The sequence below is a fragment of the Lemur catta genome, chromosome 16 (genome assembly GCF_020740605.2).
Source record: "Lemur catta isolate mLemCat1 chromosome 16, mLemCat1.pri, whole genome shotgun sequence".
In the NCBI taxonomy this organism is placed as follows: Eukaryota; Metazoa; Chordata; class Mammalia; order Primates; family Lemuridae; genus Lemur; species Lemur catta.
Genome location: NC_059143.1, coordinates 13,835,308 through 13,849,935, shown reverse-complemented (window position 1 = coordinate 13,849,935; position 14,628 = coordinate 13,835,308). Strand labels below are relative to the sequence as shown.

General features: G+C 46.4%; 2 protein-coding genes across 4 annotated transcripts in view; one reads left to right on the top strand and one right to left on the bottom strand.

The window, feature by feature from the left end:
• Window positions 1-617: 617 nt before the first annotated feature.
• TYMS (thymidylate synthetase) lies at window positions 618-11,035 on the top strand. The gene is made up of 7 exons (XM_045527900.1): window positions 618-911; window positions 3,155-3,228; window positions 5,263-5,437; window positions 7,683-7,784; window positions 8,512-8,687; window positions 9,061-9,132; window positions 10,439-11,035. The coding sequence occupies exons 1-7, from the start codon at window positions 707-709 to the stop codon at window positions 10,574-10,576; spliced, it is 942 nt and encodes a 313-aa protein (XP_045383856.1). The 5' UTR covers window positions 618-706; the 3' UTR covers window positions 10,577-11,035.
• Window positions 11,036-11,501: 466 nt separating this feature from the next.
• The window catches only part of ENOSF1 (enolase superfamily member 1), a 30,645-nt gene continuing 27,518 nt past the window's right edge, over window positions 11,502-14,628 (bottom strand). For all 3 annotated transcript variants that reach the window (XM_045527897.1, XM_045527899.1, XM_045527898.1), the window contains 3 exons: window positions 14,318-14,417; window positions 12,530-12,611; window positions 11,502-11,899 (listed from right to left, as the gene is read on the bottom strand). In XM_045527897.1, the coding sequence (XP_045383853.1) occupies window positions 11,798-11,899; window positions 12,530-12,611; window positions 14,318-14,417 (284 nt within the window). In that variant the 3' untranslated portion in view covers window positions 11,502-11,797. The remainder of the gene's footprint in view (window positions 11,900-12,529; window positions 12,612-14,317; window positions 14,418-14,628) is intronic.

Genomic DNA, 14,628 nt, shown 5'->3' with positions numbered 1-14,628 from the left:
GCACTTGTTTGGCTTTGTGCAGGCAGGCTGGACCCCTGCAACATGCAGGACAATCCAGCCCAAAGAACAGTCCCACCCAAAACGCTGAGAGCACCTATGTGGTCAGTTAACAGTGGATGCAAAAGACTGCTTGCTTAATGTACGTACGACACATGAATTAGCACACATTAAACTCATTATCAAACAGTTCCTCCTCATCAGTGTTTACATTAGAAACAGTTCGGTAAAATTGAAAAATGTGGTGAGTTAACTTGAGAAAGTGCTGGCGATCATTAATCAAGTAAGAAAAAGCCGCGTTATTGCACCTGCTCCCGCCGCGGCCTGCAGTGAGGGCGGGAGAGCACGGAAACGCGAGCCCCGTGTTAGCGCATCCCCTCCGGGGTGGGAAACGGGGCTGTTAGGGCTGCACGAGCCTGGGCGGCCTGTCCCAGCTCTTCTGGCTTAGAGGGTGGCGCCGCTGGCCGAAACTTTCCACCCCGGGCGGCCTTTCTCGGCCGGTGCACCGGGACAAGCTTCGTGATCCCTTTCTAGGCGGGAGGGCAGCCGCTAAGACGCTTCCCCCGCCCGCCGGGGCCGCCGGCCGGAAGGGGCGGGGCGCGGGAGGCGGCGGGAAAGGGCGCCCGGAAGGGGCCCGGCCTCCGCGCCCTCACGCCGCGCCGCCTTCAGTCTCGGCCGCCAGCCGCGCGCAGTCCCCGCAGTGCCCGCCATGCCCGCCGCCGGCTCCGAGCTGCTGTGCCCGCCGTCGCCGCCCCCCGCGCAGAAGCGAGTCGCCGAGCCGCGGCCGCCCCACGGGGAGCTGCAGTACCTGGGGCAGGTCGAGCACATCCTCCGCCACGGCTCCAGGAAGGACGACCGCACGGGCACCGGCACCCTGTCGGTGTTCGGCATGCAGGCGCGCTACAGCCTGAGAGGTGACCCGGGGCGGGACGCGGCGGGGGGCGCGCCTCAGGGGGCTCCGAGCTGCGCTGCACGTTTAGCCCTAACCTCCGGCCTACGAGGGAGGGCAGGCATCCTCACCCCCACTTTCCGGACGCCGAAACTGAGGCTCGGGTTAGAGGCATGATTTGCATAGGGTCGCACTGGTAGGAGCGACAGCTGGGAGGTGAACCGGGTCCTAATGGCTCCCGATCACCCAGGCGGGCTGTCTCCTGCAGAGCGGGCAGGATCCAGTGCGGGTTGCCCTGTAGTAAACAGTGGGCGAGAGTTGCCTGGGCTTGACCAAGCGCTTGTCTAGAAGCCCGGGCTTTGCCCCTCCTCTTCCTTCTCATGTTGGCCGTTCTGCTTTGCAAAGTTTTCAAAAATTGGAGCGAAAATGCTGTGGGCGGGGCAGCGGTGGCGGGAGAAAGGAGACAGCTGAGAGGCTAGGGAGGAACTTGTGTTTCTTGACGGTTTCCCACTTCCCAGTCTCCACGAAGCAGCTTTCCCCCTAAACCTTGAAAAGAGAACGTGAGAGTTCGACGGGAAATTTTTGTTTTTAGACAGGGTCTGGCTCTGTCTCCCAGGCTGGAGTGCAGTGGCGTCGTCATAGCTCACTGTAACATTAAACTCTGCTTACGCGATCCTGCTGCCTGAGCCTCCTGAGTAGCGGGGACTACGAGGCATGCACCACCACTCCCCGCTAAATTTTTAACTTTTTATAGAGATGGGGTCTTGCTGTGTTGCGCAGGCTGTTGTCCAACTCCTGGCCTCAGGCGATCTTCCCGCCTGTGCCTACCAAAATGCTAGGATTGTAGGCTTGAGCCACCACACCTGGCCTCAAGTAGAAGTTGAAGTTCTGATTCCTCCCTTCTTGTTTGTCATTAAAACCGAATGGCCCCAGGGAAGAAGTGTCTCCTGTAGGTTGTTAGCCCTCAGGCTTTCTGGGGACAGAGTGGTGGGGCTGGGCACAGGAATTTAGGCAGCTGATTGCCCTTCCCTGAAGTCAGACCAACTTGTCATCCTGGATCGAGTGCCTGCTGTGGGGGAGGGACTCCTCACACAGGTGTGGCGGGGGGCTGACATTGCTCCCTTTTCGGTAAATGGAGAGCATCCTTGACACAGGTGTGAAGAGTGGTTCTGAGTGGGGAAACCCACTATTGGGGAAGCAGATTCACCGTATTCAGGGGCAAACCCTCCACCCCTTCCCCGTTCTAGAGACTGAAAAACACACCGGCTGCTGTGGCTGCTCCACCTTGGACAGCTTGGGGAGTTTCGTCTGAGCAGAGGGGTCCACTTTCCTCAGCTCAAACCTCAGAGGCCTCTGAGTAGCAGACTTAAATTTTAACAGGTCCCCTCTGTTTAGACATTGGGCAAGTTACTTTACCTCTCAGATAGCTTCCTTATATGCTAAAAATGGAAATAATGCCCAGTGGGCAATACTGATAAAAGCAAGTGCTTGAAAAATCTCTCCCTGTTACATGAATATCACCAAACAGGCGGTAATGTGGACTGAAGAGGTACCACATTTGAAGATGAGTATTTTCACTTTTATTTCTCTATAGCTTGATGCCTCTCCTTTTGTCCCTTAAGCTGTGCAAGCTTCGGTATTGCCTCTGGTGCCTATAAAGTGGACATCATAATGGCCCCTCAAGGAGGGTTGTTTGGAGGATAAAATAGGAACGTGCAGATAAAGTGTTTAAACAGTTGCTATTTTGGCATATTAAAATAACAGATTAATTTGCTTTGCAAATATTTAAAAAGTATTCTTTACTCTTGGCCAGTGTGATACCTACCATCCCCTGGTCCTGAGCAAGTTTTCTCTGGCAGGATCATCATGGAATTAGTCATGAGAGCTTTCGGGCTTTGTCCTGGGCCACATTTCAGGCGCTGTCTTCACACCTTTGTGACAGGATTCGGGCTAACTGGGTAGTGGGTGGCAGCTCTTTCCTTTTTTCACTCGGGTATCTTTGCCCTGCCCACAGGAAGTGTGGAGTTCCTGTGTCCAGTGGTCACCAGGGCGCAGGAGGCTGGTCTCAGCCCAAATTGGGTCACTGACTCGGCTTGCAGCCTGGGGCTCCCCCCTGACTCCAGGCACCCACCTAGGAGTGGTAGTTTTCCAGCTGCTCCTGTGGTCACTCCAGAGCCTTATGTCTGGGGACAGTTTTCTTCCACAGAGAAAGTTGGATGGCCTGGTCTATCTTCCTGTCTTTAAACTGTATGGCAAACTGTTTTTCAGATGAATTTCCTCTGCTGACAACCAAACGTGTATTCTGGAAGGGTGTTTTGGAGGAGTTGCTGTGGTTTATCAAGGTAAAGAAGCTGCTGTTGGAAGGTGACAGTCTATTCCCAACACAGTAGCTATTGAGACCCTTTTAGAAGTCAGATCATGTCTCCCTTCAGCCCATAGTGGCTCTCGTTTCACTCAGTAGGAGCCAAGGCCCATATGAGACCCCTTTTCCAGCTCTGGCCTTAGCTGTTGCTCTCAGCCCCTCCTGGCCAACCTTTTCCCCCCCAGCATGCAGCATGATTTCCTGATCTTGCTGGCGAGACTTCCTAGATCTCCTAATCCAAGACTGTGGTTCTCCCCCTACCTTCCTTGGCTTTTCTCTCTAGAGAAACATTATCATCTGATGTGTAATGTCAGCCCTTCCCCTCCACCATTAGAAGGGGGCAGGAGACAATAAATAAATAAGTGAACTGTGCTGTAAGCTCCATGGGGGCAGAGAATTTCTTTCTCTTGTTCACTATTGTATCCCCAGGGCCTAGAACAGCCCACCTCATAGTAGGACTCAACATATATTGATCATTGGACATAGATACCAGCTGTTTTCTCATGTTCATATAAACTAGAAGGGTTTCTTCAGTAACAAGATATGCCTCTTCCAAAGGGCTAAGTAGGTACCTTGGGCAAGAACCAGAGTGCGGTGATTACCAGCATCCGTCATGTCCAGAATCAGTGATGTTCTGTCCAATGCTGGTGAGACAGGCTCGGTTCTGGGCCATCCTGGAAGTTGTGACCCCTTCTGTAGAGTACTTGGTGTTGTTTGGATAGTCTTGGGCCAAACCAGACCCAAGACTTCTATTCCCTCTTAGAAAGGGATGAGATTTGGATCCAGTCCAGTCTGCCTTAATCTCTATTTGTGGGGTGTTTTGTTCAGTGCTGGCCTATCTCAACTGATAGTGAGCCTTGGTTCAAAGTGCAGCATCAGAAATCTCAGATGAGGACATTCTTAAACTAGATAGAGCCAGTTTGGATGGGTAGGAAGGGGACACTTTTGAAGCAACATGTGAAAAGTTGAGAAATGACTTGTTGGAAGTAAAAAAACTGAGACTCAGCAGTAGAAAGCAAAGAAGCAAGATGCCAAAAATAAAATGCAGTCACCAGTTTTAACGTAAAGGTTGAATGTGGGATTCTAAGAAGTCCTTACCAGGAATGTTAGATTCACCTCTGATAGGTGGAGTTATTCCACGGGTGACTTGATCCAATACAGGAGTCAGAGGTGCCTGCACTGCAGCCAGGGATGGGTGGGCAAGAGAGAAGGGAGGGTCACTAGCTCATGTCTCCTCACAGTAATCATGTGGTGAGTACTAATGTGCTCTTTTATAGATAGATAGGCCAGGGTGGGTAGGGAGTGGGTCAGAGGAGAAGGTAGGTAGAAGGGCCAGGTGGATGTGGCACCAAAGCCTTGCTCCTGCTGGTTACAGCACATCATACCCAGAGGCCTGTCCTGACCTGGATACAGGTTAGGATGGCAGGGGCCAAATCTGATGGGATGAAATGTAAGAGAAGTAAACATAAGGCTTTGTACTTGGCAAAGGAACCAAAACAAAATAGAACAACTTAACTGTAATATTAAGTATATAGATCGGGGGTAAACAGAACTTTACAGTGGCAAATATGGCATATGAATGAATTAGGGTCCACATTTAATTCAGTGTGACTGATACACTTGCCAGAAAAGCTAATACTGATTAGTCTGATCATTAGAAATATCCTACATGCCAAGTATAAAATAGCATGAATCATTACATATGAGGCATTAAATTCATTTTGGGGTATCACACTTGGACCCAGAACTCATTTAAGAAACACAAAACCGTCAGATGAGGTGGGCATACAGAAAGGACTTGGAGGTGTTTTAGAAAGTTTAGTTGAAGGGAATAGAAGAAAAGATTTGAGAGGTGGTTCCAAAGAAAGGATCAGACTGTCCTATAAGCCCTTCAAAGTTTAGGCTGGGACCAGCCTACTGAAAGACAGCATGGGCCCCACGTGGTGGGCTGCCTGTCACATCAGCACGGCTGCTCAGAATTCCCTTGATGCTCTATTCAACCCATCTCTTCCAGGGATCCACAAATGCTAAAGAACTGTCTTCCAAGGGAGTGAAAATCTGGGACGCCAATGGATCCCGAGGCTTTCTGGATGGCCTGGGATTCTCCACCAGAGGGGAAGGGGACTTGGGCCCAGTTTATGGCTTCCAGTGGAGGCATTTTGGGGCAGAATACAAAGATATGGATTCAGGTAAGGAGACAGCAATGCCTCCCATTTCCTGAGTGCCCTTCCTAGCATGAGTCTGCTCCATCATTTCAGATAAAATCTGAGTGATAAGTCAGCGCCATGGGTGCTGATGTTTAACTTGGATGTTGTGAGAGGCTGTGCCAGGTAAGGTGGAGGAGCCACAACTCAATCCCAATTTTTAGGGTTAGGGTTGTGTCACACTCTTGGTGATTAACATCGATTGGGTGTTTGCTTGGCACTTTCCTTACCTGTGTCATCGGCAGATAGCTGCATGGTTGTGGTTTGCGTAGGAGAGTAGGGTAGGAAGGAAGCTCATTGGTGGGACAAGATGCCCCAATTGCCTTGTGGCAGCTTTGCTCACCTGTTTGGAGGCTAAGCCGCCAGCACACTGTAGGTGGCGCTGGTGTGATAGCACCGTTCCTGGGTTGCCTTCCTTTCCACTGGGGTGGAAGAACGATGAAACATCTCACTTCTGCCTTCCTGTATCACTATCGGTAACGCCACTTGCTGAGTGTCACGGAGCCCAGCCCCTGTCCTGTCCTTAGGAGAAGCAAATGCCCACCTTGGGATGTGTATGCGTGTGCTCAGGAAAAAACAATTTACTGGCTGGGCAGGAACCAGCAACCTGGAGAATATGCATCTCATCTAAAGGTGACAGTCACATCTCACCTCCAGCCAGCTGGAGGGATTTGGGCCCCATATTAGAAGTTTTCAATAAAAGCCTAAAATCTGCATTTTGTGTGCCATCATGAGATCTTTTAACTATAGGAAGTTTTAGTGGGTATGGAATTTCCATAAGGGCTGTTGAAAAGTTCGGGAGATGGATAGTGGTGATGGTTGCATAACATTAGGAATGTACTTAATGCCACTGAATTGCATGCTTAAAAATGGCTAAAATGGTAAATTTAATGGTACATATACTTCATCAAAATGAAAAAAGTTATGTGGGCCAAACAATTTCTGCAAGTAAGTGTTCTGTAGGTGTTAGTCTGCCCCCGTGTCTTAGGGCATCTTTCTTAGGATATGAGGCTGCTCCCTTGGCTTAATGGTGCCTTAACTCCTGCCTGGCGTTTGATTATTTCTTGTTGCTTAAGGGCCCTAATAAAATTATGGCCTTAGTTTGCAGTTGTATAAATGCTCAGCTCTTGGATTTCAGTAAGGGAGTTTGTCTTTTTTTTTTTTTTTTAAGTTTTTATTTTGAAATAATTACACATTTGCAGAGAATTGCAAAAGAGAAAAAAACTGTACAGAGAAGTCCCCTGTACCCTTAACCCAGTTTTCCTCAAAGGTATTATCCTGGGTGACATGTTGCATAAATTGACATTGGTGTAATCCACAAAGTCATCAGATTCTGCTGGCTTTACGTGCTGTTTATGTATGTGTAGGTTCATGTAACTCCCACCACAATCAAGGTACAGAACTATTCCATCGCAGTTCATCTTTTTAAACTCTTTGATACTATGTCTTTTGGAACTGTGACTGGGAGAGGACTTTCCTCCAAAAATATTTGAGAACTGCTGAACCAGAACATAGTCTGACACCAATAAGTAAAAGTTTAACCAGAGGAGATTACACACTGAAGCTCTGCTCTGCAGTTACCAAATCACTTCTCAGCTTCCAGTTTTAGCTCAGAAGGAAGGCAAGGAATTAAAGTCCAGAAACCAGAAATGGGAGAAAAGTACGAGGTGGTGTAATCATTACAGAGGTTTCCTGATGTTGTAAGTCAGTGGTGTCTTTAGCTGCCAAAGTGTGGTGTCATTTTAGGTGGGAGTGTTGGAAGCACACTGCGTGGGGCATAGAAGGGAATCTCCTGTTAGTTGGGATGTGTGGAATGCTATAGTCTACTTAGGATCCAGTACTCCTGTGAGACAAGGATAAGGCAGATTGTGCAGTGGAATTGTGACAAGAATGGTTGATGGGCTTAGAGACTGGAGGAACTAAAATGGTCGAGATTGGAAAGAGTTAGCAATGGGGGGAGGGAGGGAGGAAGGAGGTGGCCCCATGACAGACACATTTAATGGCTCTTACGTGGAAGAGAAAATAGACTTGGTTATGGCTCCAAAGGATGGACCCAGGAGCTCAGACAGCGCCATGATATCTGGGGAATTTGCAGAAGGCACTGGCTGTCTTGCAGCCACGGTCAAGGGAGGATGCTGGGTGACAGGCTGTAATAGATGACCTCTGCGGCCATCTCATGAGGTGCTGTGATGAATATGTGTACATGTCCTCTTTTTTGACAATTCTACAGATTATTCAGGTCAAGGAGTTGACCAACTGCAAAAAGTGATTGATACCATCAAAACCAACCCTGACGACAGAAGAATCATCATGTGTGCTTGGAATCCAAAAGGTTGGAAGGACCTAGTCATCTTCATTCTAACCATACTGTTGGCACAGGGATTGTGCAGAGTCCCCAGAGGGAGGCAGGACCTTGGGCACTGCCCCCGGCCACACAGTTTTGTGACCTTACGCAAGTCACACTTTGCCCTGTTTTCAACTTTAGATCATGGGGTTGGGCCTCGATGATCTTAATTGGTGTATTTATACTCATTCTTACTCCAAAAAGGGCTTTAAATTGCCTATGAAACTACAGGTAAGATTTTAACATTTTAAATTAAATTGGAGCAGGTGAAGTTTTAGGTCACTGCAACCTTGCCAATTATGAACATTTTTAGTAATTATGTTGTAAAATTCAACTCCACCAGGGTGTTGAGTACCCAGAGTGGAATGTTTGTATCTATAATAGAGACTTTTAGTACAGGAGGGTGTGTCTGAAACGCGTTTCCTGTGGTCCCTGCAAATGAAATGATTCCTGCTGTATTTGTAGTTTGGTGCCACAAAGGTGGCACAAATCCTTCATTTTGGCTCAGATGGGAGAGTATTGTTCCAGCTGTAAAGGTAGCTCTGCAGAAATCTCGTGCTTACGGACAGTCTCCAGAGAGGTGTGGGCCGTGCGTGTCCCTACAGCCCAGTGGCTCTCTCGTGGTCTCAACGATGGCTTCTGCTTCCCTCCTGGTTTACTTTAGCTGTGTTCTCTCAAACCACTCCTTACTCTCCCCTCTGTGCTGGTTCCTCAGATCTTCCTCTGATGGCGCTGCCTCCGTGCCACGCCCTCTGCCAGTTCTATGTGGTGAACGGTGAGCTGTCCTGCCAGCTGTACCAGCGGTCGGGAGACATGGGCCTGGGCGTGCCGTTCAACATTGCCAGCTACGCCCTGCTCACGTACATGATCGCACACATCACTGGTCTAAAGGTGGGCTGCTTTCTGGAGGGACGGCTGGCACCAGCGTAAGGCCCTCAGCTCTTTAGTTCTTGAACGTGGGAAAACGAGTTACAGAGAGTTCAGTCTCTGATTGGTTTTAAAATTTGATATTTGTGAATGAGCCATGAACCAGCTTACTTTGTACCTTCCTGTCCTAGTGGTCCATGTACACGAACAGGTCCACATAGGTTGTTTGTAATATAACTTAGGAATTGACTTTTCTCAAAAGCTACACTGGTTAAATTATTTTTTTGTAAAGCCCCAGGGTGTCTGCATACCCTATATAATGTATCTTTAAATGATGTGTTTTAAAGGAATTGAAACTAAAACGATGACTGTTTTGTGCTCTTCCATGGCATTTTAGCCAGGTGACTTTGTACATACTTTGGGAGATGCACATATTTACCTGAATCACATTGAGCCGCTGAAGATTCAGGTAAGAATTATATGTTCCTTTTGGGTTTGGTATTCTCTTGATAAAGGCTGATTTGTGGAACCTCTGTGCAACAGGCATCTGCTCGATGTTTCTAAGATAAAGACAACTGTGCTCCGACTGCGGGGCTTCGGTTTGGGGAGGGTGGTGGCAGGTGGGCGGTGACAGGCATTTCTCACGCCAGGTGCTGTAAGGTACTAAAGCATCAGAGCCAGAGAGGAGCCACATTCGAGCTAGGGGATTTGGGACCATCCCAGAGGTGGCATTTTAACTTGTATTTTCACTTGAAGGAGAATTAAAATGCAAATGTTTTCTCTTAATTTGATGCCAAATATGGTATTTACTTCTGAACTTTCAAAAGTCTGTTCAAGTCCCTGAGTTATAGCAGCCACCAAATGATGATTTGAAATGGCAATAAAAACACGTGTACCTGCTTTGTGAGCCCCAGGAAAAAAAAATTTAGAACCAAATCCACTTAGCCTCTTCCAGATTAGATGTGGATTTTTTTTTTTTTTTTTTTTTTTGAGACAGTCTTGCTCTGTTGCCTGGGCTGGAGTGCCGTGGCTTCAGCCTAGCTCACAGCAACCTCCAACTCCTGGGCTCAAGCAATCCTACTGCCTCAGCCTCCCGAGTAGCTGGGACTACAGGCATGCGCCACCATGCCCGGCTAATTTTTTCTATATATTTTTAGTTGTCTAGCTAACTTCTTTATATTTTTTTTTTTTTTAGTAGATATGGGATCTCGCTCTTGCTCAGGCTGGTGTCGAACTCCTGAGCTCAAATGATCCGCTCACCTCGGCCTCTCAGAGTGTTAGGATTGCAGGCGTGAGCCACCGCATCCAGCCTAGATGTGGGTTTTGAAAGTTACTCCTTTGCAGGAGCTTGGCTGCTATTGAGTCGAGGGTGGCTTCAGGTGCTTCTCTCTGGCTGTCTGCTCCAGTCATTTTGGACATAATAATGGGAGGTTGTGACATGTGTCCACATCTTAATTGCCACTGTTCATCCCAGAAATCCTTTTCTGTAAATTGTCAACACACATAAATTTACCAAGAGTGATTATAAATGTGTACTTACACCTGATGAGCCACCAGGCTCCTGATGCTGTGTAATGTCATAAAAACCCTTCACTCTTGAGAACCAGAGGGGTTATGGTATTACATAACCAGGAACAAGATATTTACAGGATTACATCCCTGTAAGATTATACTTCGTTGATCAAATACTGTGTATTTGTTTCATGAAGGGACATGAGGAACAGAATTAGAGGTTGTACAAATAAAGGCAAATAATGATCGTATTTTGTTTTTAGCTTCAGCGAGAACCAAGACCTTTCCCGAAGCTCAAAATCCTTCGAAAAGTTGAGACAATTGATGATTTCAAAGCTGAAGACTTTAAGATTGAAGGTTATAATCCGCATCCAGCTATTAAAATGGAAATGGCTCTTTAGAGTGCTTGCCAAAGGAGTGTGAAGAACATTATCAGTCTTTAGGGTTTGCACGGGATGCCCAGGTGAAAGTTCTTTCTGCTCTAAAGGAAAAAGGAACTTGGTCAAAAATCTTTTGGTTATTAACCTATCAGTTATTAACTTTTCAGGCTATTAACTTTTAAGGCTGTTGCTACTGGCAAATATAAATGAGCTGTTTCTTTCAGTAATAAAAAGTCTTGGGTTTGGTAAACTCACTGAAGATGTATGAAAATGCTGAGATGATGAAGAACGAACATATGTGTGCTCTTAACAAAAACATGTACATACATTTTAATCCCATGTCTTCTGAAGATTGGAGAATTTCAAGGATTCTACAAGCTATTCTTTTAAATCTGAGTGAGCTGAATAACACCATCAATCACAGGTAGTGGGAAAGTTAAATTTATTTTATATATTGTTACAATAAAGAAGTGTTCTGCATTTGTCCATGTTTTTTCATTCTGTATTGCCATTTATCTGCTCAGTTCCTGCCTAAAATAGATGTAACTGAATGCTTCTAAGTAAGCATATGGTATATTTCTGGTTTGGATATATTTTAGAAATGCTGACTATACTACATTTTGTCCTATTTTCCTATGACTCATCTCATTCTAGCTGCATTTTATCACTAAAATATAATGACCGTTACGGATAATTTTTACAGGATTATAAAAAAGTCTATGAAATAATATTTTGCCCTTTTTAGCATCAGTATGGTGTGAATTCTCTAGTATGCTTAGACTGAACAAGAAAAGGATGCTAAACCACTTCAGTGTTAATCAGTGAAATCTTTTTCCCTTTGTTACATACCGGATAGCCCATGGTGCTGCAGAACTATTTTTATTCTGCTAATTTATGACAAGTATTAAATAGAATAAGGAATTGTTCCAACAAATTATGCAACATGTTGCTTATTTTCAAAGTACAGTTTAATGTCTGGGTATCAGCACTTGACAGTAATTTTGCAAGAACATCTTTCTGGACTTTGGGCTGGTTAAATCTAAATTTAAGGATTAAATAGAAGATGTATTGATTTCTATTGATTTGCTAAAAGAATCAAGCAATAATGATTATTGAGCTGAGTCCTGAGGTTTAATGTGGCTTTCAGCTAAACTTGATTGGTAGGATATTTTTTTCTTCTATTTTCATAAAACTATACCCAAGCCTTTTCACTTAAAGAAAAAAGATGTTAGCACTGAACACTTAATTTTTCTGAGCAGCAAGGAGTTTCTTCCAAACTTCACCATCTGGATACTGGTGTTTCTTTACAGATTCCTCCTTCATTTCTGTTGAATAGCCAGCATCCTATCAAAGACAAAAAATTACTATGTGCTAATAACCACCTGGAACAAAACCATGTATTTCTGCTGCTCCAAGAGATGCTTTTAAATCTAAGCCAGAGGTAACTGTATTAATATTTTAAAAGCAAGTTTTCAGATTGTTTGAAATGGGGCAGAGGGGGCATACTTTATTGGCTTCTTGCCAGGATTAGTTATCTAAACTCACCAAACTTCATTTGATAACAGGGCAACCTTTGTTGGTGAAAATGAGCTCTGATCTCGAACATGATCAGGGTAGTGGCCCCAATAACATGACTGTAGTCAAACCTGACTACAAGTTCACTGACTTGCCAGATGGTGCCAGGGTTGGGGGGGGCGGTGGGGTTTTGCACAAGGAGTACAGGTTTTAAGGTCTCAGCTCATGAGGAAAGGCTTGCGTTAGAGAAGCCTTGTCAGAAGCAATGTGACCTCCAAGCCCCGACTTTCAGGCCTTAGAATTTTGATACCGACTAACCAAAGAGCCATTTGTTTCTAGACTGGAAAATAAACTTGAGGAGTGAAACAAAGCTCTGTGCTCCACAGTCTGGTTCATGAGAGTGGGCACAACAGTGGCTGGCAGTGTCTCCTCTGCAGGGCCCCCTCAGGCCAGTCTCACCATTGGAGGCATGTAGGAAGCCTGCTGGATCCTCACAGGATACTTGAAATGTTCGTGCAGGTGGTCGACATACTCACACATCCTAGGAGGAAGGAATCAGATTGGGGCAATAATGCCTGAATTTAGGTCATTCCTGTGGTGCTGTTAAGGCAGAAGGGGAGAGTGCCACGTAAGAAATGGACTTGGTCAAGTCTTGGCTGTGCTACCGTGTGTGTGTTTCTGGCCAGAGCCCTGACCCGGCCTCAGGTGCTCTTCATCTGAACTACAGCAACGTGGGGTGGGGGCTTAGATTAGACGAACCTTGAAATCCCTTTTAGCTCTGAAGGTTTTGTGATGCCCTTTAAAAGCATCAACTCAGACTCCACAAATATCTGGGATTATTTGGGTGCCTTTGGCCAAAAGTTAGATAAATAGCTTGAAATCACCAGATGAGGTTCCTTCCAGCTATACAAATGATTTAGATGAAGAGCACAAATTTCAGAATTAGATCAATTTATGTTCAACTTCTGTGTCAACCACTTAAAGTTTTGAGGCCTGGGGCAAGTGACCTAACTGCTACCTGACTTTAGCCACTTTTTAATGACCAGCTGTGAGGGGCAGACTGGGTGCTCAGCCCTCGGGACACGGAGCAATGGCAGGACAGGCCCTCCTGGTTTCAGTGGACACAGGCACTAAGGCATCGGAACAGGTAGGGATGAAGACCCAGCCACCTGGGAGAGGACAGCTGGGCCTTGAAAGATGAACAGGGAACTGGCAGACGGCAAAGCAGAGAGCTGAGCACCAGGCACCAGCACCCGCTCTGGGTGTCACAGTGCGCTAAGGGGCAGCGGTGACCCTCTGTCCCATCCCTTAGGAATTGCAGGACTTTTCAAGGTTGGTGGAAGCTCTCTTTAGTCCTGAAGGCAAGAACTGAAATGAGATGGTAAAAGCAGGATAACCTAGGATTGGCCATTTTCTTCATTATAGAATCAGATTATCAATTGGAAGGGAAAAAAATAATCTAGACCCGACCTTTTCCAGATGAACAGTGAGATCATGTAACCAGAGGCAACTTCAGGACTAAGCAGGCCCAGGTTTCCTCCTTTCAATCTAATTTTTTTTTTTTTACAGTATAAAATAGTTCAGGCATAGTAACAGGCAGCACCTGTCTACTCATACCCAGCTGAAGAAAGAAACCATTACAACGAAACCCTCTGTGTACTGTGACGGTCCCATTTCTCTCTCTCAGTCCTGAATTTGCTGTTTCCCTTTCCCATGCGTGTTTTCCTGCCTGCCCTGCACGCTTGTATGATCTTTCTGCAATACAGTTAATCCCAGGAGACAGGAACAGCAAAATAAGCAAAGCCACATGCATGCAGATGAACAGGAGACTGTCCTCATGTGAAGGCCCCCTGGGCCATGGGGAGAAGATGAAGCTAGAGGATGCGGCCAGACCATGGACTACTCCAGTGTCAGGAAGAGGAGACTGGACAGAAGAGGAGACCAGACATGATGAAAAAGGAGCTGGTGGAGGGAGAGTCTGGTTGCAAACCTCGCCTTCGATGTGCTTACAGTCAGCCACCAGGCACCTACCCTGCTGGAAGGAAAAATGACTACCTGCTGGGGTGCCTCTGTTGTCACTGCCCCACATGAAGAAGTGGAAACAAAACCAACTTGACCTGTGCGTTATAGGATGTGCCAGTAGACAGAGTTCTTAGTGTTTCTGGTCATGAAAGCAGAATTCTGAAAGATCTGGCCTAGACTGAGGGACCCTATGGAAGCATAAAGTGCTAACGCCACGTTACTGACCTGTTGTCCAGGCTCGCAGAGACAGATATGTAGTCAAATATGATCAAGTGCTGGACCAGTTCACAGAGGCCAACTCCACCAGCGTGGGGGCAAACAGGAACTAAAAGGAAGGCGTTTCTATTTAATGCCAAGAGGAGGGCAAAGGCAGGAAGGGGTGAAAGAACCTTCCTGTTTTTCTTAATTGCCCGTAGGTGATTAAATCATTTGTTAATAGTTAGGGTAAAAAATCATCAAATATTCCGATTAAGGCCAAATGAGAGTTAGAAAGAAAATCAAAATGGCACACTGCAGACTCGTGTGAATCGCAAAGA